The sequence below is a fragment of the Aquarana catesbeiana genome, linkage group LG04 (genome assembly GCF_042186555.1).
Source record: "Aquarana catesbeiana isolate 2022-GZ linkage group LG04, ASM4218655v1, whole genome shotgun sequence".
NCBI classification, from domain to species: domain Eukaryota; kingdom Metazoa; phylum Chordata; class Amphibia; order Anura; family Ranidae; genus Aquarana; species Aquarana catesbeiana.
In genome coordinates, this window is record NC_133327.1 from 403,958,616 (window position 1) to 403,985,573 (window position 26,958).

General features: G+C 41.0%; 1 protein-coding gene across 16 annotated transcripts in view; it reads right to left on the reverse strand.

Annotated features, from left to right (window-relative positions):
* Positions 1–26,958, reverse strand: part of PTPRK (protein tyrosine phosphatase receptor type K) — a 674,681-nt gene that overhangs the window by 403,974 nt on the left and 243,749 nt on the right. For all 16 annotated transcript variants that reach the window (XM_073627229.1, XM_073627239.1, XM_073627238.1 and 13 more), the window contains exon 5: positions 18,842–18,957. In XM_073627229.1, the coding sequence (XP_073483330.1) occupies positions 18,842–18,957 (116 nt within the window). The remainder of the gene's footprint in view (positions 1–18,841; positions 18,958–26,958) is intronic.

Sequence of the window (26,958 nt, forward strand, 5' to 3'; positions counted from 1 at the left end):
GAGAGACTTTACAATCACTTTAAGTCCTTTTTTTTTTAAAGGACTTAAAGTGATTGCAAAGTCTCTTTTTTTTTTTTTCAATAAAAAGGTTATACTTACCTGCTCTGTTGCAGTGGATTTGATCAGGGCAGCTCAGATTCTCTTCTACTCAGGTCCCTCTTCGCTGCTCCTGGCCCCTCCCTCCTGTTGAGTGCAAATCTGAGTCGAGCTACTGTTCCGTGTGTCCATTCACCAGTTTGGCCCCGCCCCCTTGCTCCCCTGATTGGCTGATTTTGATTGACAGCTGTGGGAGCCAATGGCGCCGCTGCTGTGTCTCAGCAAATCGGGGGGAAGGGGGGAGAGTCCTGGACGGCTGAGGGACTCGTGGACTTTGCTGTACAGAGATGGGGCTCAGGTATGTATTGGGGGTGCTGGGGGGAGGGGGGGAGCTGCTACACACAGAAGGCTTTTATTTTAATGCATAGAATGCATTAAGATTAAAAAAAAAAAACCTTCTGCCTTTACAAACTTCTTTAAGTTGGCCAATAAAGGGATAATAAATATACATTTTACACATCCATATAGAGGGACAGACACATACATACCCATGGACTGAAGTTTTGCTACTGTTCGCATATTTGACAGCTGAGTTTGAATGACAACCTGTTATCTAGATTTTCTTTTTTTCTCTTTCCCTCATGCTGGCATCAGTCTGGGTTAAAATGTTGACAGACATCAAAACACACAATTGAAAGGACCCAGGGAATAAAGAAAAAACAGAAGACGTTTAACACATCCAAAAATGTGTCCTAAAAGTGTCGTGCTGTGTCGTTAAAATAAATGCTTGCCATTTTCTTTGATCTAAATTTGACCCCTGAGTGTCAATGTTAACTTTTCCGTGTATTTTGTAGTCTTATTTAAATGTTATTTACTCCTCTTCAAAATTTTATTTTTATGTATCTTCTCTTAAAAGAAAGAGTTAGTTTAGAGAAAGTATATGCAACGTTTCAGAACGTTCTGTTAGGTCATGAAAATAGTATTGGAAGATAGTATTGGACATGCATTAGGTTATGTTAGGAGAAAATGCTCCCTTGGCCACTCCAGTATAATAATATGCTTTTACAAAGTGCCAGCTTAATTTTTTTGTAATTATCATGAAAATAAAAAAATATACATAATTTCCCCTTTTAGATTATTTAATCCACCAGTCAAGAGCGCGCAGTAAAATAAAAAAAAAAAATCCTCTTGGCAAGGGGCCTCCCAGCATTTAGCAGGAACCCTTGTGGAATTATACTGAGGGCCCTTCTTTTGTTTACTGCTCTTTTTTGTCAGTTACTATATTAAATTGTGCAGGTGGCTTTATATTGGCTTGGCACATCTGGAATCTCCCCTAGTAACAGATGTTTATGGGATGTGGGTTGTCTGGTTTTGCAAGTCATGCAAGTCTGGGTTCATTTTGTTGAAGTATTGATTGACTGGTTTGCAACTTGGGTTATCCGTTAAATAAATGTTGCGGTCCTTTTAAAACCAATAATACATTTGGGTGACCCTGTATTGTTTAATATATGTAAGGGTTTGGTTTGGTTCAATCTAGGTTTGTTATTGAAGCTGCGGCTCATATATCACCATGTCCACCATCCTCACAGGCAAGCCTGGGAAAAAGATTTAGTAAGACACTTGCTCCTTGGTGCAATAATATGGAGGCGCTGCTGTCCAGTATTGTCCCCACTATGGGGCAAGGTGATATTGAAATTGGGTGTGGACAGCGCTTGCTCCTCCTAAATGCTGATATTTTCTATGACTATACTCGAATAGAAATCCTGTACTATCTATAACCTTGGATAATTGACGTGACTATATAACAATATCAATAGTACATTACATGCATTTGCCAAGTGAACCAAATACAAAATGCAAATTAAATTAATGATACATCAATATAATAAAGTGATAATAGTTTAAAGTGGTAAAAGTAATTTTGTGCAAAACAGTCTTTTCTTAGTGCAAAAAGTGCTGTAGTGCGCCATGTCCCCTCAGTGTCAATGCATCCACCTTCCGGGGGGTAGTGTAAAGATCCACACTCACCAGATGAGTTGGACTCCTCTGCCGTTTAGCAAAAAGAGTCTACCGTGCCTGTAGGTTATTAGATGGGTACCCATCCCAATGTCTCCTCTATAGTGGATGTCCTCCAATGCTGGCTCTGGGGCTCCAGGGATAAACAATATACAGCAGGCAGTGTATAGAAAGAAAAAACTCCTCAATGAATACTATCCTCAGGTTTATTTAAAAACAGCTTGCAAAATATTGCAATTAAACCCTGTCAGTATGACAGAACTGGTGTCACTGTAAGACCATTGGCCCAGCTTGTGTGGAGACGTGGTTACTGTTCAGCACATAGTGTGCGTTCCACTCTCCTGGTGCTTTTGAGAATGTTGCATCTTTATGACGAAATGCGTCAAGCTGGCTCTCTCAAACGTCACTTCCGGCCAGGAGAGTGGAACACACGCTATGTGCTAAACAGTAACCACGTCTCCACACAAGCTGGGCCAATGGTCTTACAGTAACGTCAATTCTGTCATACTGACAGTTTTGAATTTTTTTTGTAAGCCGTTTTTAAATAAACCTGAGGATATTATTCTATGAGGAGTTTTCTCTTTCCATACACTGCCCGCTGTTTATGCCCGGAGCCCCAGAGCCAGCATTGGGGGGCATCCACTATAGAGGAGACACCAGAGGCTATTACATTGAGATTGGTCCCCATTAAAATGACCTACAGGCACGGTAGACTTTTTGCTACAAGGCAGAGGAGTCTAACTCATCTAGTGAGTGTGGATCTTTACACTACCGCCCAGGAGGTGGATGCAATGACACCAAGGGGACACGGCGCACTACAGCAATTTTTGCACTAAGAGAAGACTGTTTTGCACAAAATTATCACTATATGCACTTTAAACTATTGTCACATCATTAATTTAATTCACATTTGTATTCGGTTCACTTAGCAAATGCATGTAATGTACTACTGATATTGTTCTATAGTCACATCAATTATCCAAGGTTAGAGATATTAACAGGATTTCTATATGAGTATAGCCATAAAAAATATCAGCATTTAGGAGGAGCAGGCGCTGTCTACACCCTATTTCAAAGCCTGGGAAAAGCTAAGGAACAGACAAGACCATGTATCGTTCAGTTGCTCTACAAAGTTTTAATTTCAGCATGGCCCGTCATATACTGTATGCAACCGTATGCAGTGAATTTCCATTACTTCAAGTAAAAGTGTACTTCAACTTGTGTTCTATGTATTCTCCCTACTATCTCAAGAAAATGTTCTTATTGTACTGTTCTGCGAAACACTTTCCATGGTGCACCTTACTTTAAAAAGCTACTTCGAAATTGATTGGAGCAGTTGTCATTTTTGTTTTGCATGCTGTATTTGGTGCAGGGAAACACAAGAGTAGCCGTCATTGTGCTGTGTGGGGCTTCTGGTTTGCTACTGCATTTTTAAAGAATAAGTTCACTTTTTGGAAAGAAATAATAAATGCCCATTTTTTTGCAGGTAAAAAAATTCATTTTTTTGTCTTTTTTAGTGCCTGTAAAGCATTGCACCAGCAATCAGCAGATCACTGGTGCCATGCAGGTCTCCAGCAGATCGGTCAGTGTATCTGTGTGCCCGTACATCCCATATGGGTAAGCAGGTACATTCTGACAAAGCAGATACATTCTGACAGGAAGCATGAATGAACTACCACGGCGCTCCACAGTGCCGTGGTAGTTCATTGAACACTACAAGCCAACAGCTGCAAAGGCTGCCAGACCTTGTAGATTTTCATGCACAGAGCCCTGTCAATCAGTGACACGGCCGGGTGGGCGGAGTCTGCTTGACCACATTTTTTTTTAATTGCGACAGCTAGCGGGGAGGGAGAAGAACCCTGCTAGTTGTCACAGCCGTGATCGGGGAGGTGCGGGGGCTGGTCCGCTCATAACCTTACACCCTGAATATGGGTGTAACGTTACAAAAGGTGAACTTATCCTTTAAAGGGAGGAATGACCCATTTTCAAGCATAGCCACCTTTAATTTATTCATGGCTATATGTGGGATGAGAACTGGTAAAAGGTTCAGGAGTTTAGAATCACACTTCACATAGGGGCCATGGCGAGGCACTGCTGCATCCACATATATTTTCAAATGTATGCAACAAAAAGCTCTAATTTTAATGCAAATTGTTGAAACCGTGAACAATTTGTTTTTTCGGGGGGTTTCTTGTTAGATCGTATGTTGGGAAAAGTTTGTATTGCATTGCTGCCAGACAAGCAAATACTATTGAAAATCATCTATTTTTAAGGGTCGCCTCATTTTATACTGGTCACGAGCTCACTGGTACCCCCCTTTGATAACTGTAGCCCGACTCAAAGAATTGTAAATAAAAGATGGAGCAACAAAATGATCCTATTCTTATAAAAAAAAAAAAACTCTTTCACAAATGTCAAAAACCACAACAATGTTTTAAGAAGGCACCAGCTTTGAGATTGATCGATTTGAAAAATGTAATTATAGGAGCCAGATTCTTATGCAGCATACAGTAGATTGATATCTATGGAGGATACTTTGGAATCAGATTTGAAACACATACATGGACTTTCATATATGAGGATCTTTTTTACTTAAAGGCCTTGCTGGAACCAACACTTAAAGGATAAGTTCACTTAAAAAAAAAGAGAGTAAATTCACTTTTTTGTAGGTTAAAAAAATGCGTATTTACCTTTTTTTTTCTTGTAGGAGCCTGAAAAGCATTGCACCCATGATCAACAGATCACTAGTGTCATGCAGGACTCCTACAGACTGTCAGTGTAAGCTGTCTGCCAATGTACGGGGCAGGCAGTCTCAACAAACAACTACCAGAGCGCTCAACAGCAACCGGGTGGTTCATTGAGAACTACAAGCCGACATCAGCAAAGGCTGTCGGTACTTGTATTTCTCATTTACAGAACTCTGAATAAATTATGCGGCCAGGAGGGCAGGGAGCAGAGGGAGAAGTTCCCCTGCTCGCTGTCATAATGGGGGGGGATCGGTAGAGTGTAGGGGCCAGTGCTGCAGTATCAGGTTACACCCCTGAATATGGGTGCAACATTTTATGAAAGGTGAACATATCCAGGCAATATAGATCTTTCCATATACGGATTTGGTTGTATTTAAAACCATTATTTGACTGGGAGTATCGTTTATGCTCTAATTTTAAAGGCCCGTATGCTTTATTTTCTTGTTTAATTTGTGTCAGTGCCTAGGGAATTTATTCCTCAGCCCAGTAGATGGTACAAAAAAGGTTGCAGTGTTAATAGCTGTATCATCCCCCTCTAGTGACATAAGGCTTATTTGCATTTGATGACTATTTTCCCCGGAGATGTAGAAATTTCATTTCTATATAGAGGGGATTTCTGGAACAGAGATTCTGGTTTTAAATTAGCCCCCTTTAGCTACAAGATTTTTTTTATCGCACTCTCAAACGGATGGTGCTTATGGAAGATCACAGTTTTTAACAATAACTTCCCATATCCTTTCCATCCATCTGCACAGCATTCTGTCCCTGTGCTTTGTTATTTATCTTTCCCTCCTACACTGTTACTGCAAATGATCATAATTGTGTATTTCTGCCTTGCTTATAAAGGCTCCTGTAATCTTACCATACATTTTGTACATTTGGGGCCCTTAACGTTTACTGAGCACTTAGCTCAGAATAGGTAAAGAGCTGCTGGCCTGTCCAATTAAGCAGTTTTTGTGGCCTGAGATCAGAGGTGAAATGAATGGTCTAGAATTTAGAAGCTGATCAATTCAGCTTGGGAACAAGCAGGAAAAGTGAACGTTGCACATAACATTCCTGAGCGTGAAAAGTCTAGCCCTGTCTTGGTTTGTCACTTTGTGACTGCAATACACTGAGTTCTTGTTTACAATCTCCTATACCATGAGAGCATTAATTAAAACTGCAGTCGAGAAATAGAACTAGCTCTCGGATTCCGCTGCTGATGTGACATATTACAGTTATAGCCAAGTTAAAGTGTATGTCTGGGTATAGTGAAGGAAAAACAAAATCAGTATATCTCTATGCAAGCATGAAAAATACCTGTTGATCTGTCAGGTAATCTGTGTGCTTCTAACTTCCTGTTTGAGCTGACAACACACTTCTGCTGCAGCACCTAAAAGCCGCAACAGTGTTGTCATCCTTACAAAGTTCTCCCTTTTGGGGCTAGAAAACACCTACTCCTCTCATCATCTAGATAAGTGGGAAGATGATTTAAAGGCCAGAAGGGTGAACTCAGGCAGGGCTGATAACACTGCTTGGGATTTCAGTACATCATAGTTGTCGCCTCTAACAGGAATTTGGGAGCTCACTGGATTTTTGTCAGGTCAATAGCTATTTTTTGTCTGGCCAAAACATGGACACATTTTGGGCATGTACTGCATAGATGTACAGAATACTTTTTTTTTTGTTTTTGTTTTTTGTTTGGCCTTGACACTTTTAAAGATATAGATTGATGCCGCTAAATTTAGTTTGGGCATCTAGGATAAATGACCATTGATCATGCAAGGGTTAAAGAAAATTAAGCCAACAGTGCAAAATCACAAAGAGGTTGTAATGACATTCAAATATGAATGCCTCTGGAAGTCTTCGTAGGATTGCTAATTTGCCCTTCTTGTAGTACATTTTAGTTATATTTGAAGAAGAACATACAGATTTTGAACATCTCGACTGTTTATCAAGTAAAATCTAAAACCATCCTCCAGTCTTCTTTTAAGGAAGGTTTTGTTTTCAGTAACAGATTGGGAACAGAAGTTAATGCATTGTATCTTTACATACAGTGATGTTTGTGTTCATGGTATTTTTTAAAGAAAATCTTTTGTCAAATCTTCTCAAAACCAGCTCATATATGGCCCTGTTTAGGTGTAAGACTATTCATCCTAAAAGACAGTGGTTACTGTGCTTAATGCTGGATTAGCTAAATAGAGCCAACAATCAGGCTGGCAATGGAAGTTTATTTTAGGAGTCCTCTAGTTCACTTAGTAGGAATTGTTTTCATTTTAAGGTCTGTTTCGAGTCAGTTTTATTGATTCGATTATGTTTGACTTTTTAGGAACATTATTCCTAAAGGCTCTATTATACTTTCATTTTTTCAGATTGTTCTAATCGATCCTACTCTGTAATTGTCTGGGTAGTGTCCACGTCTTATTGGAATTATATTTTGTTCAACTGTGTGAAACTTTTAGTTCTATGTGAATAATTTACAGCTCCTGTACTGGTATCAGATTCTTCATTCTTCCATTTGAGAAAATAGTTCAAGATGACTATATGTAATCCTGTTAGCCCTGCAGCATTTTGCATCAGTAGGATGTTCTTTAAAATATTAACGAAACATAATTAAAATTCTTTGGTGAAAATGATGCTTTGAATTTCTGATCCGCTGAAGGCAGAAGTACCCTAATTAAATGGAACAAAATTCTTGTTAAAAGGGATAATGCCATCTTGGCAGTACCTGGATGAAGCTAAAATAAAATAAATTGGATATCACCTTGGCTTGGTAATTATGGTTTAAAGGACTTTTGCAGAATACAATTTATACATTGTTGGGTCTACTTAGTATTTTTTATTGTTCTGTGTGTATTCTGCTTAATGAGATTTAGCTGGAGTTCAGCTTCAGTTTCTTAGTGTATATAAATCTGCTAGTGCATTCTAGCACTCCCTTCCCCCAGACTGAAAATGCGGCCTTACAAAAGTGCCTCTGTGTCCTTCATCCAGAGTTTAGGCACTCTAATACACGGAGTGTGCTACTGGCCAGAAGTGAAAACGGGGAAAAAAAAGCCTCAATAAAAAAAATTAATGCAGCCACCATATCTAATAATTGGTAAACTGCAATATGTGAACTTTTTAGTTTTGGGTTTAATACTGCTTTAACAGACCAAGCTCTAGAAAGAAGTTGATTGGTTTCCACGCACAGATGCTCGACATTCTGGCTGCTCCAGTTTCGATAAATTCCCCTCAGTACTTTATAGCCTATGATAATCTAATGTTACAAAGAGTCAAAAAGAGAAATAAATCTAAATATGCAACACTTCATATAAATGGTTCTCCTAAAGCGATATTAACCACTTCAGCCCCGGAAGGATTTACCCCCTTCCTGACCAGGCCATTTTTTTGTGATACGGCACTGCGTTACTTTAACTGATAATTGCGCGGTCGTGCAACGTTGTACCCAAATAAAATTTATGTCCTTTTTCCCCACAAATAGAGCTTTCTTTTGGTGGTATTTAATCACCTCTGCGTTTTGTTTTTTTTTGAATGCTGTAAACAAAAAAACGTCAATTTTGAAAAAAAAACAAAAAACTATTTTTACTTTCTTCTATAAAACATAGCCAATATTTTATTTTTTTTTTTTAAGAAATCCTTCATAGATTTAGGCCAATATGTATTCTGCTACGTAGTTTTGGTAAAAAAACCCCAATAAGCATATATTGATTGCACAAAAGTTATAGCGTCTACAAAATAGGACAAAGATTTATGGCATTTTCAATTTATTTTTGTTTACTAGTAATGGCAGTGATCAGTGATTTTTAGCGGGACCGAGACATTGCAGCAAACAGATCGGACACCTGACATTTTTTACACTTTTTTGGGAACCAGTGACATTATTACAGTGATCAGTGCTAAAAAATATGCACTGACACTGTTCTAATGACACTGTCAGGGAAGGGGTTAAAAAAGTGATCCCTCAGTGTTTCTACCTGTGTGGGGGGATGGGCTGCCTGAAACACAGAGATCCGTCTTCCTGCATAGCAGGAAGAAAAGATCCTGTGTCATCCCCTGTCAGAACTGAGATCTGCCTTGTTTACACAGGCAGATCCCCGTTCTGTCTCTTTGGGGAACAATCGTGGGCAGCCGTTGATCAGCTCCCACTGCAGGCCAATGGAAACCTAGTGCTCATACCGATATACATATACAGCGATACACACTGCCAACTTGCCTCAGTATAACTGCGGTGGCTGGTCAGCAAGAGGTTAAAGTCTTGTGTTTTTTTTTTAGTTAAAAATAACAAACATGTTATACTTACCTGCTCTGTGAAATGGTTTTGCACAGAGCCACCCCCATCCTCCTCTTCTCAGGTACCTCTTTGGTGCTTCTGGTCCCTCCCTCCTGTTGAGTGCCCCCACAGCAAGCAGCTTGCTATGGAGGCACCTGAGCCGAGACAAGGAGCCGCGGCCCAGCCAGGCCCCCTTTCTCTCCTCATTGGCTGACATACTTTGATTGACAGCAGCAGGAGCCAATGGCGCCACACTGCCCTCTCAAACAATGAGGAGGGAAAACCCGGGCAGCTGAGAAGCTCCTGCAAAATCACTGGATCTAGATAAACCTCAGATAAGCATTAGGGGGGCTGAAGGGGGCTGCTGCTCACATTAAAATTAAAAAACCTTCTGACTTTACATCCACTTTAAACTCATGCATGTGTAAAAGGGTTTCTTAAAAAGAAACTGCAGTCTGCTTACAGAATTTGTAATAAAAACATTGTTGGATCGTAACACTCCAGCGCTGTAATGTTACTGCAGAGAAGTTGATAAATGTTCCCATTCTTTCTTCTGGGTTGGCCCGCTCTGGCTATGTGATTGGCCAAAGCCGCAATTACGTCACTCCCACGCATGTGTGCGGGAGCCCTTGGTTCCAGCACGAAGCTCTGAAGTTCCAACAAGGTATGCCAGACCTTCAGAGCGCATGCGCCAGTGATGTCACTGGCTGCATGCAGGGTGCATGTTTAGGAGATATTAATTTTACCTACAACTAAGCCTTATTATTATTATAGGCTTACTTGTAGGTAAAAATGACCAAGTGTGGTTTACAACCACTGTAACATTTAGATGAATAAATTGGCATGGGGAAAAATAAAGTAGTAAAATAACGCAGGCATCTTTGTGCTGTCACCCTCAAGTACTAAATACTCCATTAGAAAATAAACAGTGTTTGTATTTCTTCATATTTACGCATCACTGACACAGGGTAACCCTTTAAATCAATAAAATATTCCAAATTTAACTTGGCTCCTGGGCAGCTGATTAGCAGGGGGGATAGTTGGGGGAATTCCCATTTACAAATGATGGGCTGCTGCCGTAGTTTTTAACAACTGGGTCCACACTAGCCCACGCTGAGGAGCAATCCAGCATTAGGCATTCAGGAGGCGAGGTGTTTTTTTTTTTTTTTGGGGGGGGGGGGGGGGGTGGCTAAATAGCAATTTACAATGTACAACAACCGTGAGCCAAGCCATTTGACTCATGGTTGCAGTGCAGCCCTGTTAACTTGGTAGTTAGTAGAGTCTGACAAGTGATGCCACCTGTCAACTCAACATGTCACTTCACATTTGCCATGGTTGTGATCCAAATTATTGCTGGCGCCCCCTCCAGCTGTGTTTTGACCTTTAGATGTGTGGCCTGGGAGCAGTAAAAACAGTAGCTTAGCCGCCAAATTATAACCCTCCCCCCCATCCCCCCACCTGCCTGTGTGAAATGCAAAAAGTTGGATTTCCTTTTTTTTAACCCTTTCATGACTAGGCCTATTTTTGAAATGTGGTGTTTAAAGTTAAAACTTGTATTTTTTGCTAGAAAATTACTTAGAACCTCCAAACATTATATATATATATTTTTTAGCAGAGAATCTAGAGAATAAAATGGAAATTGTTGCAATATTTTATATCACACGGTATTTGTGCAGCGGTGTTTTAAATGCAAATTTTTGGGAAAAGGGACACTTTCATGAATTTTAAAAAATCAAAAAACAGTTAAGTTACCCCAATTTTTTTGTATAATGTGAAAGATGATGTTACGCCGAGTAAATAGATACCAAACATGTCACGCTTTATAATTGCACGCACTCGTGGAATGGCGACAAACTACGGTACCTAAGAATTTCCATAGGCGATGCTTTAAATTTGGTCTAGTGCTAGAATTATTGCTCTCGCTCTGACGATCGCGGCGATACCTCACATGTGTGATTTGAACACTGTTTACATATGCGGGCGCGACTTCTGTATGCGTTTTCTTTGCTGCGCAAGCTTGCGGGGACGCTTTAAATGTTTTTTTTCCTTATATATTTTATTTATTTTTATAAATTGTGTTTAAAAAAAAATTTTTTTTTCACTTTTATTGCTGTCACAAGGAATGTAAACATCCCTTGTGACAGTAATAGGTGGTGACAGGTACTCTTTATGGAGAGATCGGGGGCCTAAAAGACCCCTGATCCCTCCTTTGCACTTCACAGTATTCAGATCACCGAAAACGGCGCCATTGGCAGCCGAGTAAACGGGAAGTGACGTCATGACGTCGCTTCCGCGTTTACAATTAGAAGGCTGGAACGAAGCCGCCCACAGCTTCGTTCCAGCCCGCCCCCAGCCGCCGGAGGCAGCCAATTGGTCACCGGGCCTCCTGATGGCACGGGAGGCCTGGTAAGAGCGGCGGGAGGTGGTGGGAGGGGTGCATGTCCCCTAAGCTCCTCTGGGATAACAGCCAAGCGGCTTTTAGCTGCATCGGTTGTTATACTCGGATAGCCGATCGCCCGCTGTAAACAACGGTACTGGGTTGATGTCTGCAGCTGCGGACATCATCCCGGTATAACCCCAGAAAGCCGAGTACGCACATTTGCGTACGCTCGGCGGGAAGGGGTTAAACCAAGGAAATAATTACTCGATGCACAATGAAAAGGCAAGACAATTTTTAATAACAATAACCACCAAAAACTAGTGAGAACAGAACTTAAAAGTATAAAACAAAGTGACTGTGGCATTATACTAACTGCACTGAAAGTTATCTCTTTCTGGAAGAACTATGACAAACATAGTGATGTCTCTTACAAACACTTTTCCTGATTTTGTTAAACTGCATTATGATTACTGTTCCAATGTGCAAAGTATGAGGCATCCACCCACTGTAATTGTAAAAATCTGAAGCACTTCACAGCTGTCAGACAGGATGAATTCTACTCCGCTCCTTCGACGGACTGAGAGCCCTTGTGCACTGAGCAATCACATTTCAAATCATCCACCAGGGATCTTCCTGTGGCTAAACTGAAACATAGCAGATTGCTTCTGCATGGGTACCAGATATATGATATGATTCAGGTACATTAAAGCAAACCTTTGAGAAGAAAGGGATGGATGACTGAATTGGATGATACAGTCAGAACTTTGCATTAGGGATAATACTCCAGAATCTATTACCATATGCCAGCTTTCCCCTGAGATGTGCAGAATGACACTAGGATTTCATTGCTTTTGAAACAGGAACAAGCAGACAAGAGTCTCCCAAGAGGGGGGGAAAGACATTCAAACACAGATGGAAGAAATGTATTTTTATGTAACAGGCTACCTAAATATACCAGTGTGAGAAGGGTGACTAATCTTTAAAGTGAAAGTAAAATGAAAAAAAAATTAAGGATGGTTGAACCTGTTAGGTTTTACATTCCGCCCTCCATTTACAAATGGCCGACTTCAACACTCACAGATGGTTGTAAATGGTTGTACAATTTTTATGTCTGCTTCCCTAAACTGCTCTGCCATGAAAGCAACACCAATGTTTGTTTCAATCCAAAACTTTATTTTGTTTTGAATACAGTGGGGAAGGGTCAAAGCCCCTGTCAGGTGATTGAGCTACAAACCACGCCACTACCTGCCTAGAGTTTGCATGTTCTACCTGTGCCTGTGTGGGTTTCCTCCAGGTACTCCAGCTTCCACCCACAGTCCAAAAACAGGATAACTGACTCATGTCTAAAATTGAGCCTAGTATGAATGAATGCGAGTCGGGAACCTTAGATTGTAAGCTCCTTGAGGGACTGATGTTAATGTACAATATTATATGAAAAGGGCTGCGTAAATTAACGGCACTATATAAGCAACTGTAATAAATAAAATAAATAATACTGCACACTACAGAGAGATTGAAAAATTTTACTGAACGTTTAACAAAGTGAATATACTATAATGTTATATGCAAATTGTAAAGCCTCATACACACAATTAGAATATCGGATGAATGATCGTCCATTTAAAATTTTTTGCGTGCCAGTCTCATATCGAAAATGAAGGTTAGTAAAGCTACGAAAATTCTCGTACAACAGAAAGGAAATTCGGAAGTGATGTAATGTGTTGTATTGTAATGTACTGTGTCGTTTGAGCATGCATGGACCTCCTATCACAATTTGGATTAGCGGCAAGGATGGGAAGTGTCATCATAATGGGGGATTTTAATTATCAAGACATAGACTGGGCAGAGGGAACCGCACATTTGTCTAAAGCTCGCCAGTTCCTAAATGTCTTGCAGGACAATTTCATGGGTCAGATGGTAGACGCACCAACTAGAAACAAAGCGTTACTAGACCTACTGACTACCAACAATACAGACTTGATCACTGATGTGGAAATAAGGGACAATTTAGAAAACAGCTATCACAGGTCAATTAACTTCAGTATAAATGACACAAATAGGAAAGGGGAATACAAAGGCACTGAATTTCAAAAGACCCAACTTCCCTAAACTACGAACCTTGTTAGAAGATATAAATTGGGATAAAATCTTAGGAACAAAGAACACGGAGGAGAGATGGGTTTGCTTTAAGAGCATATTAAATAAGGGCATTAGCCAGCGGATCCCACTGGGAAATAAATTTAAAAGAGCGAACAAAAGTCCTGGATGGCTTATCTCCAAGGTAAAAATGCATATAAAAGCAAAGGAGAAGGCCTTCAAAAAATACAAGGCTGAGGGATCATCATCAGCATTTACAAAGAATGCAACTAGAAATGTAAGGGTACAATTAGGGCAGCTAAGATAGAACATGAAAGACATATAGCGGAGGAGAGCAAAAAAAAATCCCAAGAAATTCTTTAAGTAGATAAACAGTAAAAAAGGGAGGACAGACCATATTGGCCCCATAAAGAATGAGGAAGGAAATCTGGTTACAAAGAATGGTGAGATGGCGAATGCAATGCCAATTTGCTGCTAACAAAGCAAACAGAATATTGGCATGCATTAAAAAGGGGATTAACTTAAGAGATAAAGCGATAATTCTCCCACTCTACAAGACTCTGGTCTGGCCTCACCTAGAGTAAGCTGTCCAGTTCTGGGCACCAGTCCTCTCAGGAAGGATGTGCTGGAAATGGAGAGAGTACAGCGAAGGGCAACAAAGCTAATAAAGGGTCTGGAGGATATTAGTTATTTAGAAAGGTTGCGAGCACTGGACTTGTTCTCTCTGGAGAAGAGACGCTTGAGTGAGGATATGATTTAAGTTTACAAATACCATACTGGTAACCCCACAATAGGGATAAAACTTTTCTGTGGAAGGGAGTTTAATAAGACATGTGGCCACTCATTAAAATTAGAAGAAAAGAGGTTTAACCTTACACTTCATAGAGGGTTCTTTACTGTAAGAGCATCAAGAATGTGGAATTCCCTTCCACAGGTGGTGGTTTCAGCGGGGAAAATCGATAGTTTGCAAAAAAAATTAGATAAGCACCTGAATGACCACAACATACAGGGATATACAATGTAATACTGACATATAATCACACACATAGGTTGGACTTTATTCTTTTTTCAACTTCACCTATGTAACTATGGTCTTGGTCTTCCGTACTGTAAGAATTAAAAGTAAAAATCATACATTCTGGTATCGTACGAGAAAAATTTTCGCGTTTGTCCCTTCAGATCATTTTGCATGAACTGTCCTGATCGGCTCTCGAAAGCGGTGTACCAACGATCATATTATCGTACCATCGCCTCGAAAGCTGTATTTTTTGGTCAAATTTCAGATTGTGTATATTAGGCTTAAAGTGTTTGTTACCCCAACACTTCATATTCCTGATATGTGCCTGCTGTACCATGTACTTGTATGAAAAAGTATCCTGTTCTTGCTATTGCTTCCTTTATGAGAAATCCCTGGTGCTCCTGCAAATCCCTTTGCTTTCCTATTAAAAAACTGACCACACCATGGTCAGTTCTCTAGCTATGCTGGGAACTCATTGTACTCTCTGCCAATGATCAGACTTGTCCAGACATGCCTCTGCTGCACAGCCATTCACTGGAAAAGCTCAGTGTACTGCTGCTTCTCCAGCCCCCAGCCTTTATGCCGCTGAGAACAGAGGGAATGTGATCACTTATAAAAAAAGGGGGGGGGGGTATTTATAATGGTTTGTTTATATCTATACAAAAATGTTTTGCACTTAATTTTTATTTTAAACTGAATAGGTTGTTTTACAAGGTGATAGTTTACAAATCATTTTAAGGAGCAGCTGTGACTGAATGATTTTGGGAGGGGGGGAGAACCAATAGCAACATTGTGTCAAGAAAGAGACAGACTGACCTAAGCATACAGTTTTGAACAGGACAATCATCTTATTTCTGTATTTCTGTAGGCAAATATGGGCACACGTCTTCAATGATTATCATCTAATGATCCAGGAGACAGGAAGGAAGACCATACAAACTGTAGTCTAAACATCTAGTAGATGTCAGATATATCCACAATACCATGATATTGCGTTGCGATTAAACCAAGGTATCAAAAATTTTGATACCAGTGGGGAAAAAAACGATAATAGGTCAATGATAATATAATGAGCAACAGCAAACAGGATCATGTTACAAAACGTACCATTACGATGTCTGAGCTTCCTTTTCTCTTTCTTGGTGTACATTTTTACTAAAATGTTGGATTTTGTACACAGGCTCATAAAGCAGTTAGCAGACCCAGAAAAGGGATGCATATCAAAAGGACTGCAGCACTGTTTGTTATAGTGGCAAACTAAGGAAATCCGCTCTTTTCAGCACAGGGTTGCAGAGAACTAATTGTAGGCATGGTTGAGTACTATATTCTCTACTATAGTTTTACCCTTTGCAAGCCCAGTAATTACGGTCTAGCACACATGGATGCACAGATTAGCAGAATATGTTTTACTCTTTGCAGTTAAGAGCAGGGGGGAAAAAAAGCTGGAGAATATTAAATTATAAAATGAACACTGGGAATTGTTCATTTATAATCATGTGCGTTACAAATACTACATGTGGACTGACATGTTCAACATGATGAACTGCTCCAATCTGCTGCCTACTGACAACTTGCTAACGTATTTGCTAGTCATTTATAACACGGGGCTGCTATGTGATGCATTCAGTTAGATAAATGTAGAATTACTGTGTGTTCTGCCTGAGGGGGAAGTTTAAGGATATCAGATGTGGACAATGTTATAAACAGGGTTCAGGTCTGGGGAACCAGAGATGAGCTGCGACAACCAAACAAGCCCAAAGCTATTAGTACAGCTGACATTTTTCTCATGTTCTTCATAATAAGCCTTAGTCTCTGCACATTAGGAAATTACAAACGACGAGAAATATATATGCACTAGATTTAATAGTGTTCCTTACACTGTGTCAGTAAACGACTGTAACAGCATTTTTCTGCTATAAATTACATGTAACCCAAATACACCAAAACGTCAAGCCAGCTGCAGAAAAACTATTAAGCCCCTTTCACACTGGGGCAGGGGTAAAACGGCGCCATTTTTAGCGTTGCTTTACCATCGTTTTAGCGGCGGTATTCGGCCGCTAGCGGGGAACGGTTTTACCCCCCTGCTAGCGGCCGAGAAAGGGTTAAAACCACCGCAAAGCGCTGCTGCAGCAGCGCTATAGCCGCACTGCCCCATTGATTTCAATGAGCAGGACCGCTCCTTCACCGCTCCAAAGATGCCGCTAGCAGGACTTTTTTTACCGTCTTGCTAGCGCACCGCTCCAGTGTGAAAACCCTTTGGGCTTTCGCATTGGAGACACAGCAGCGGCTTTTTCAGGGCTCTTTGCAGGCGCTATTTTTAGTGCTGTAGCGCCTGCAAATCGCCCCAGTGTGAAAGGGGTCTTATAGCCGAAATTTTTTATAACACAGATTATCTTATCAATATTTGTGTACCCATGTTTCTATACATAAAATATAAAATTATATGCTTACAAGAGGGCAGCAATTTTAGCTCATTACATATCCACTTGACCTCTGTAAGATTTACCTCCCCTTAATGACCAGGCCATTTTTTGTGATACAGCACTGCGTAACTGAAAATTGCTCAGTCATGCAACATTATACCCAAATAAAATGTATGTCATTTTTTCCCACAAATAAAGTTTTGAAAAAAACAAACAATATTTTTTACTTTGTGCTCTAAAACATATCCAATTAAAAAAAAAAAAAATCAAATTTCTTCATAAAATTTAGGCCGATACGTATTCTGCTATGTTTTTGGTAAAATAAAATCCCAATAAGTGTATATTGATTGGTTTACGCAAACATTATAGAGTCTACAATCTATGGGATATATTTATGTAATTTTTATTTATTTTTTACTAGTAATGGTGTCGATCAGCACGTTATAGCAGGACTGCGATATTGCTGCAGACAATCAAACACTGACACTTTACGGGATCACTAATACAGTGACCAGTGCTAAAAAAATATGCACTGTCACTGTACTAATGACCCTGGCTGGGAAGGGGTAAACATCTAGGGCGACCAAAGGGTTAACTGTGTGCCTAGCCAGAGTTTCTGTGTACTGTGTTAGGTGCTTTTACCAAGGGAAGAGATCGATTTTGTTCCCTGTGTTTTGCAGGAACACAAAATGCATTCCTTCCCCCGTCAGTACTGAGATCTGCCTCGTTTGCATAGGCAGATCTCAGTTCTGTATGTATTACCAACAATCGGCGGGCGCCGGTGGACATACAGTGCACAGCACCAGCAGATCAGTTTCTGCTGTGAATAATCACAGCAGAAAAGGCGCGCCCCCTACAGGTGGAAGTGCAGAATCAAGTAAACGTACATGATTCTGTGCAGGAGAGCTGCCCTGTAGCTGTAAAACGGCTATGGGGCAGTCTTAAAGTGGTTAAGGTGATGCTGCTTCCTGCTCAGCAGTGCTATGCAAAAGGACTGCTTTTACTGCTCCTTCCAACAGTGAAATTCTAGGGGTCCACCTACTCACTGAAAACCATTCACTCCCTTCGAAGATCAACAAATCACTAGGCATGCTGGACCTCCTGCTTTGCAGTGCTACACAATGGGTGAGATTTACTAAAACTGAAGCATGCAAAATCTGGTGCACCTGTGCATAGAAACCAATCAACTTCCAGGTTTTTTGTCGAAGTTTAAACAAGCTGAAGTTAGAAGCTGATTGGCTACCATGCACAGCTGCACCAGATTCTGAGTGCTCCAGTTGTAGTAAATCTCCCCAAATAGGTGTGCTTCAGTGCTCCTTCTCACAATGAAATTCTACAAGTCAGTCTACTCATGCAATCTGTTTGAGGCTGAATAAACCACTATGTTTAATGCAATGACACAAACAGCAAGCTTGAAAAATGTGAAAGTTATAAAAAAAAAAAAAGGAAGTGCTTCGATAATAAATTCAAGGTGTGCCCTCAGTGAGCACACACTTGACTTTCCTGTTAAAGCCATCTGCAATAATAAAAGTGCATTAAGCAACAACATTCCCCATACCACATGGTACTGCATTGGTACAATGAGCCCGTCTATTCACATAGCACGAGTTCATAGCAGGTCATAGCAGTAATACAAAGTTCACATTTGCAGAAATACCATGCTTGGACACTTGGTTGGCAAAGGACTCCTACCTGGCAGAGTTTCAAACAGAAGTCTGCAATGGAAACACAGCCATTTCCCTCAGCGCCTTCTAGATTTGTTATTCCCATTCGGGTCTACTTTTTTAAAGGTTATTTTAGACTAAGCCATTTCCTGATAGAAAATAGTCATTTTAACCAAAAAGGAAGAGAAGAATGGGAACAAAGTCTCCTTACCTGAAGCCATAGTTTGTTGTTTACTGCATCTCTGCCTGTGGCAATACACTGAAATGTAGCGTTCTGACCAGCATTCACCTCTACATCTCCCAGTCTCAAGAAGTGAGGGGATTTATCTGTAAAGAACAAGATACAAATGTTATTGAATGTTTTTTTAAGGAGCACTCAATTCATGATATATATCGATCTATTAACTAAATAACTCTTGTTTTGTGAGGAAATTAGTAGAATTGTGGTTTAGCTCAGGCATTCCCTACACCATTCCCACAAGTGCATTGTTCATTAAAGCGATAATAAACCCTCTGATTTTTTTTTTTAGGCAATTTCATTAGCGGTTTTAGTCACTTTCTGCAGTATACAGCTTCTTTACCATTTAATCCATGCTACCCGTGTTCCAGTTTAAGCTTGTGCCATGATCACTGCCCCATTTTTCTTGCAGCGTCCTATGGAGCCACCATTGCACGCAGAAACTAGAGTTGTGTCTACCTACACTGTGTGCATCAATAGAATCACACAATTCTGCAGCCTAGGATGGTAAGGCACTCCTCTGCTCCTCCCCACCCCCCAAACCCCTTCTCCAAGTCAACAGACTGACTCAAAACTGCACTGCCCACTTGTTAACTCTTTCCTGGGAAAAGTGGAAGTTCAGGGAAGCAACAGCATTGAAAGCTGTAAACTATAAGTGCATGGGCATGAATTTTAACAAATAGTTTACCGTGGGAATGTTTATACAACAGCACACGCAAAACAAGATCTATGCACTATCCCCTTGCAGACACAATGAATAAAAATGCAGGCTTCAGACCAGAAGCTTAATGATAGCATCTTGCAGACTCACAATACACCCTCTTTGTTTACTATGCTGTCCAAAGCTGACTGAATGCAGCACTGTGCAAATGTGAGTCAGTTATTTTTTATTATACAGGATTTATATAGTGCCAGCAGTTTGCGCAGCGCTTTACAACGTGAGGGCAGACAGTACAGTTACAATACAATACAATACAGGAGGGATCAGGGAGGGAGGGCTCATTAGAGCTTACAATCTAAAAGGGAGGGTTAAGTGATACTAACTTGGTGGAGAAAATAAAACTACAGTTGTTAGGTGGAGGCAGGATAGGCTTCTCTGAAGAAAAAGATAAGAGAGGCTTAGAAGAAGTTCTGGAGGAGAACATGGCATGAGGTGACAAGGGAACTAGAGAGCAGGAGGTCTTGGGAGGAATGTAGAGATTGAATTGGTTGGCATTTTGAGACTAGGTTAGTGATGTAGCTTGGGGCCAAGTTGTGGATGGCTTTGTAAGCTGTTGTTTTGAATTTCATTTGTTGGGTGAGTGGCAGCCAATGGAGGGATTGGTAGAGAGGGGTAGCAGATGCTGAGTGGTTTGTAAGGTGGATGAGTCTGGCAGCAGCATTCATGGTTGTCTGAATAGGAGTTAGCCTATGCAAAGGTAAGCCAATGAGGAGGGAGTTGCAGTAGTCGAGGTGAGAGAGAACCAGGGAGTGGATTAGGAGCTTTGTGGTGTCATTGGTTAGGAAGGAAGCATATTGGGAATGTTGCGGCAGCAAGCTTTGGAAAGTAATTGGATGTGGGGCTGAAGGGAGAGTTCAGAGTCCAGGACTACACCTAGCACCCTGGCATGCAGGGAATGATTGATGGTTGTGTCAAGGATCTTGACAGAGGAGTCAGGGGAAGGGGCATGTGGGGGAGGACATATTACGAGCTCCATTTTGAACCGGTTGAGTTTAAGGAAGTGGTGCAACATCCAGACTGATGTGTCTGTCAGTAAATTAGTGATGCCTGAGGAGAATGATGTTGTAAGCTGAGATATAGAGCGATAGATTTGGGTGTCTTCAGTGTAAAAACGATATTGAAAGCCATGAGAGGCTATCAGCTGACCCAGGGAGGAGGTGTAGATTGAGAATGGGAGAGGTTCAAGAACAGAACCTTGAGGGACCCCAGCAGAAAAAGGAAGAGGAGAGGATGAAGTAGAATTGTAAGTGACAGTGGAATAGGAAGGACGAGAGCCAACGAATAGCACAGTCACAGAGACCAATGAAGTAAAGTTTTTTGAGGAAGAGGGGGTGGCCAACCATATCAAAGGTGGCCAAAAGGTCCAGAAGTAGGAGTACAGAATAGTGTCCATTGTTTTTTGCTAATAAAAGATAGATTTAAAGATAGAGAAGAGTTGACAGGGACTGGATCAGAAGGTAATGCCGCATACACACGACCGGATTTTCCGGCAGAAACGGTCAGACGGAATCATTCCATCGGACATTCCAATTGTGTGTGGGCTTCATCTGACTTTTTCTTTCTAAAATCCTGACAGACCCAGAAATAGGACAGGTTTCAAATCTTTCCGACGGACTCAATTCCTATCGGGAAAACCGTTCGTCTGTATGCTAGTCCGACGGACCAAAAACGACGCAAGGGCAGCTATTGAACTTCCCTTTTCTAGTCCAATCGTACGCCATCACGTTCTAAACGAATGGACTTTGGTGTGATCGTGTGTAAGCAAGTCCGTTTCAGCGGAACTCCGTCGGAAAGACCGTCACAGTCTATTCTAACGGAAAGTCCGGCCGTGTGTACGCGGCATAAGGTGTTAATGATAAATAGGTGTGCTTGGCAGTGTGGAGGCAAGAATTGTATTTTTGGAGGGCAGATTTATATTGGTTAAAGTCTTTGTGAGACTTATGCCCGGTACACATGATGAGATTATAGGACGAATGATCGTCCGTTTTTTTTTTTTTTTTTGCATGCTAATCTCAGATCGAATCTGATATGTTTACTAAAGTCACGAAAATTCCAGTACAACAGAAAAAACATTTGGAAGAGATGTCATGTGTTGTCATGTTTTAAATTATCAATGGTCTCATTGGGCAAAAAAAGTGATTTCTCCTTTAAAATATATTGTCTGCCTGCAAAATCTTGAAAATTAATGCTTGTAAGATAATATTTTATAATATATTGTGATGGGTACTGCCAAATTAATAAAACATTAATTAACAAAATTTGAAACAAGGTGTTTAAATTCTTATAACTGTTTAAATCTAGTACTGCCAGTGGGTTCAAAAGGTCCACTGATTGACCCCAAAGACTAGATCTGTAAACTGTGTATGAGACGGCACGCAGTGAAAAATGGTCAATGTTATGTACTTCTCATTAGGCTCAGTTCACACTAGATGTGGCGCGAATTTGCAGCAAATTCGCACCGCATATAAATCGCAAACCTGTTCATGCGAACTGATTACAGAGTGTATGTCAAGTTAACAACACCCCACCAATCAGTTTGCAAAACGCAGCACAATTTTCAGAATCGGATTGCATGGGTGTGAACCAAAAAAAGGATCCTGCACAAGTTTGGTCCGAATGTGACGCAAATTCAGCCATACAAAACGTATGGCTGAAATTCGTCAGACAATGCATGTGATCTGCACAGCAATGCGGTGCGAATCGAATGTGATGTCTGGCATCGCACTAGTGTGAACCGGCCCTTAAGTTCTAATGGTGGGATGTTTAAGCATCTGCAGGTTATTTACTAAAACATGCAAGTGAATGGATTACTGGCAGAAGAGCACTTGCATGACTTTTACAGGGACATTGGCTTCTAACAGAACCTAGGCCAAGGATTTTCCCTGTAAACTGCTGATTCAGCAACAGGAAGGGGTCTATTTATAAATGTTTTTATAAAAGTTTTTGGCAGCTTGCTCCTTTATTTCAAACATAAATGTACATATTATTGTATATTCTGTGATATTGTGCAATTCTGGAATTTATACTATAACAAAGTTTTACTTTTTTGGTACATTTCCTTGTACAAGTTAGTTGAGTTTCAGAGGCCAATGATTTTTATTATTTTTATTACAAGAAACCTTTTACTTCTCCCTGCAGCCTGTTATTCATCTCCCTCAGTTGTGATTGAGCTCACTATAAATTGGGAGCATGGCCCAATTCCAAAGCAAAGGCCATCATACCCTAGTGGAGTTTGTTAGCACTACTGAAAAGGCCAAGAGCAGTTACAAATTACAAGCTACTAGTGTAAATGTGCAGGTTGGAGTTTTTGATACTGTGATCAGAATTACTGTCTTATAGGCTGTGGTATTTGATTCACACTGAACTGTGTATAAAACACGTTGGATTAAATTCTCTATTTCTAAAAAAAAAAAAAAAAAAAAAAAAACACGCCATAGCATGAGAGTGGTGTTACTGGTTCATAAATCCTTGGTCATTGTGGGGGGGTCACATATTTCTTAATTTATACAATAATCAAAGAATGGGAAAAGGAACATGGTAAATTCCCCAGGAATCCTGTACTTCAATACTATAAAGAGGTTTTATAGCATTTCATCACTGGAAGCCAAAGAATAAAGTGGGGGAGCTATGCTCATCTAAATAGAACCTTCTATGGCGTTTTTGGATACCGAACAAGGAGATTTAGCGCAAAACAAATAAACAGAAGACACTTAGGAGGTTGGTTTACTAAAACTGGAGTGCGCAAGAACTGGTGGAGCTGTGCATGGTAGCCAAACAGCTTCTAACTTCAGCTTGTTCAATTAAAGTAGAACTATAGGCAAAACTTTGGTTTTTTTTTTCGCCATCTGTGTCCCATTGTGGAGATTTCACTTCCTGCCCCATAGGCAAACAGGAAGTGAGAGGAAATCCCTGCAAATTAAGGGAATTCCTAGAGGACCCCCAGGTCACCAGAACTAGTGTCCCTCTTAGAAGATTTCCCCTCTATTACTTTCCTGGGGACAACCCAAATCTAGGGATTTTCTTTTACTTTGGTAAACAGGACAATGATAGAGGGTGAATCTCATTAATGGGGGCACAGACAGCAATAAATACCTGACAGGGCAAGTAAAATCATGTTTCACACACCACACCCCAAGCTGATACTGATAGTGCTACAGAGAAAAACAATAGAAGGACTTTTGTCCCAGAACATTTTAAGTTAGCACATTTACCCATCCATATGTAATGCTATCTCCAGGTGGATAGCTCAGAAAGAATGCCACAGGGTTAACGGAAATTAAGCCAGAATTGACTTCTGTTTGGAACAAGATGCAAGAATGCATGCTGACATGCCCTGATGAAGCATCATTATCCCAACCCGGCTGACTTAATTACAAAGCTTGGCACAAACAAGCTATAACCCATAGCAATCGTATAAGACTTTTCAGTTCCAGCGAAGATTAATGTAAAACAAAAAGCTGTTTGGTTGCCATAGTTTAATGTGCATTGTTAGGTTTATTTAATAACTTTGTGCAAATGAAACCTTCCCTGCATGGCAGTGTTTGTCTTTGGCATGTACTACAGATGTGACAGGTTTTTTTTTTCTGTTCCTTGTACTCTATGACTCAAGCGATGAGTGTTTAAAGCCTGGTTGACTTTCAGCAAAGAAAGTAATTAAATAGATTTCATTAGTTTACTGTTTTGGCCTTGTATCTGTTAGGGATCAATACAATTATCATTAACAGAGTGAATGTAAGCATGACCCACATTTACAAGTACTTGAGAACAGCCATTTTTAAACAGCAAGGGATGCAAGTAAATCAACTAAATCACCCATAGGTAGTCCCCAATTTACCTTTCTTGACATTTCCAGTGACTAAGCCACAAGGGACTGGTGGCGAGAAAGCGGCAGAACACCAACCTGGGGAGTGACCTTAGATCCAAAAAACAAAGTCTTGCTTAACAGTGGAGAGATGGCAGAACGAATTGGAAATCAATCCTGAACTGGGAGGGTGTGAGGCAAACGTACCCAACTCCCTCATAAATCTAGAGACTGCATTGCAAGGTAAGACCAAGAGACCTCTGAGTGTAGAAGATGGGTGCAGAGTCAATTTGAGGAAACTTGACAGGAGGGGTGCAGGATTGCTACTGGAGAAGACAGAGGGATGCCTATTACTGGAATATTAAACTGGCCACAGACAGCTGAAATTCAAACCATATATAGGCAGGCTGAATGTCAAGGCCAGATTTACTGTATATCTCAAGAGCTTATAAGCAGAGAATTCTGAAGCAGCACCCTCCCACAAATTGCTGCCAGTTTCTGCAATAAGAATCCTGTGGATTGGCATTAGTTTCTGCTATAACTCCTAGCACTGGTGGAGGTTACACAAAATCCACCCCCATTGTGCACCATGAAGGGGTTAATTAATACAGGCCAATGGTCAAGAATGCAGCCTGAAGGGGTTAATAAACATGGCCACTGTTCCACTACTTTAGCCATGGCCAGTGGCAGTGTTAAGCAACCCCATTCAGCCTAGGTTCACACATATGCACTGTGGGAACCAGCGTGATTCCAGCGCCAGTTCCCGCATCGCATCTCTCCTGCAGGTAGTTCACACTGCCCTCAGCGAAACGCTGTGTGTGTCAACACAATGGTAATGACACTCCTAGATCTGTTCACAGATCGCAGTGCGAACTGTGAACTCGCACAGGAATCGGATCGCATGGGTGTTCTCATCTGATTCCAGTGCGGGGGAAAAAAAAGTCCCTGCACTATTTTCCTGCAAATCAAATGCCAGTTCAGCCATACAACAGTATGGCTGAACTCGCACTGCACAGACATCACATGCGATTGGCACCACAGCGCTGGTGCGAATCACATGCAATGTCTGTATTCGCACAAGTGTGAACCCAGGCCCATGCTGTATTATTTTCCACTTACAGCGTTTATTCACCTCTTTCGTTACTGGCTATTAGCAATGTTAATTAACCCCCTCACTTCCCAAAGAGTTAAACATCTCTCTATGCAAAGCTTAATCTATCTGGCAGTATGTGCTCCTTTGCACGCTACTTTCAAGTCTGTCTGCTCCTACCTTATGCTCTCTGACTCCCTTGTGGCGCTGCTCTCTTCCTGCCGTGGAAATGACAACAGGAGAGGGGAGGAGGCTGCCTCCACCTGTAGGGCAGAGATAACAGTGCCAGATTTCTTCTAGTGTCGGATGTGGGGTCACTGAGAGCATCACAGTGCTCAGCACCCTACTCGCACGTGCTGTGCTACTAAAGTTTGGCCTGATGTATTGGGCATTCTCTCTCCCCCCATAGAGGCAGATCCCCCCCTAGGAAGGGCACCTGTAGGCACATGCCTACACTGCCTACTGGGAAAGCCTGCCCTGTGTACCCAAGCTACTAGTAATAATCACTGTGTTCTCCTGGCGGATTTGACTTCCCACCCCCTGCCTCAGGAGAGATTGCCCCATCAACCGGTGGTTGCAGGAAATAAAATCGCTCCATCTAAGGCCAGCCTTAACATTTGAGGGGATACACAATTGCTACTAAAGTGCACTGGTTGGAGTTCAAGATATGCATTTCCAGGAAACATAAATAGAAGATATGATAATGAGAATCTTGTGAAATGGGAGACCTCTGGGTGAAAAACTGTATTTCGGAGACTTAAGGGATAGATAGGAGGACCTCAGGGGTGCAAGGCTGCTTTTGGGGGTCCTGTGAGGTACACACCTCCTGGTGACTGAGGGGTATTGGTTGTGTGTTGGGGAACATTGAGAAGCTCACAATTTCTTCTTTACTCAAGATGGATGGGCATAAATCAAAGTGAAATTACTAGAGCCATCACAAGAGCTGCAAACCCTTACTGCTCAGAAGGATGCCGAACATCTACAAATGTTAGATTTTTAATATTACTTTTTTTATGTCTTGTGTATCATACAATGTAAAATGTTCAATCTACAGTCAAAATTTGCAATAATATTAGTTTTAGGGGTTAAGTCCCACTAGAAAGAGGGTTTCAGAAGAAGGATTCCAGTGGGAAAAGATTGAGAACACCTTCCTTACTTAAAGAGAAACTTCAGTTAAAAGAAAAAAGTCAGCAGCTACAAATGCTTTAGTGAAGACAGACTTCTTCCCAGAGCGCCTAGGTGACCCATCAAAACAAGGTACCCAGGTAAGGGCAGAGGAGGAAAAGCGGAACTTCTTCTTCTCCTGTTTGCAGTTTGCAAGAAGCCATGTGGGGGACACAGCAAACATGTGGAAGGTGGTGCTCTGGACAGATGAGACCAAAAATTGAACTTTTGCAGCAGAACGCTATGTGTGGTGGAAAACACTGCACATCGCCCTGAACACACCATCCCCACTGTGAAACATGGTGGTATCAGAT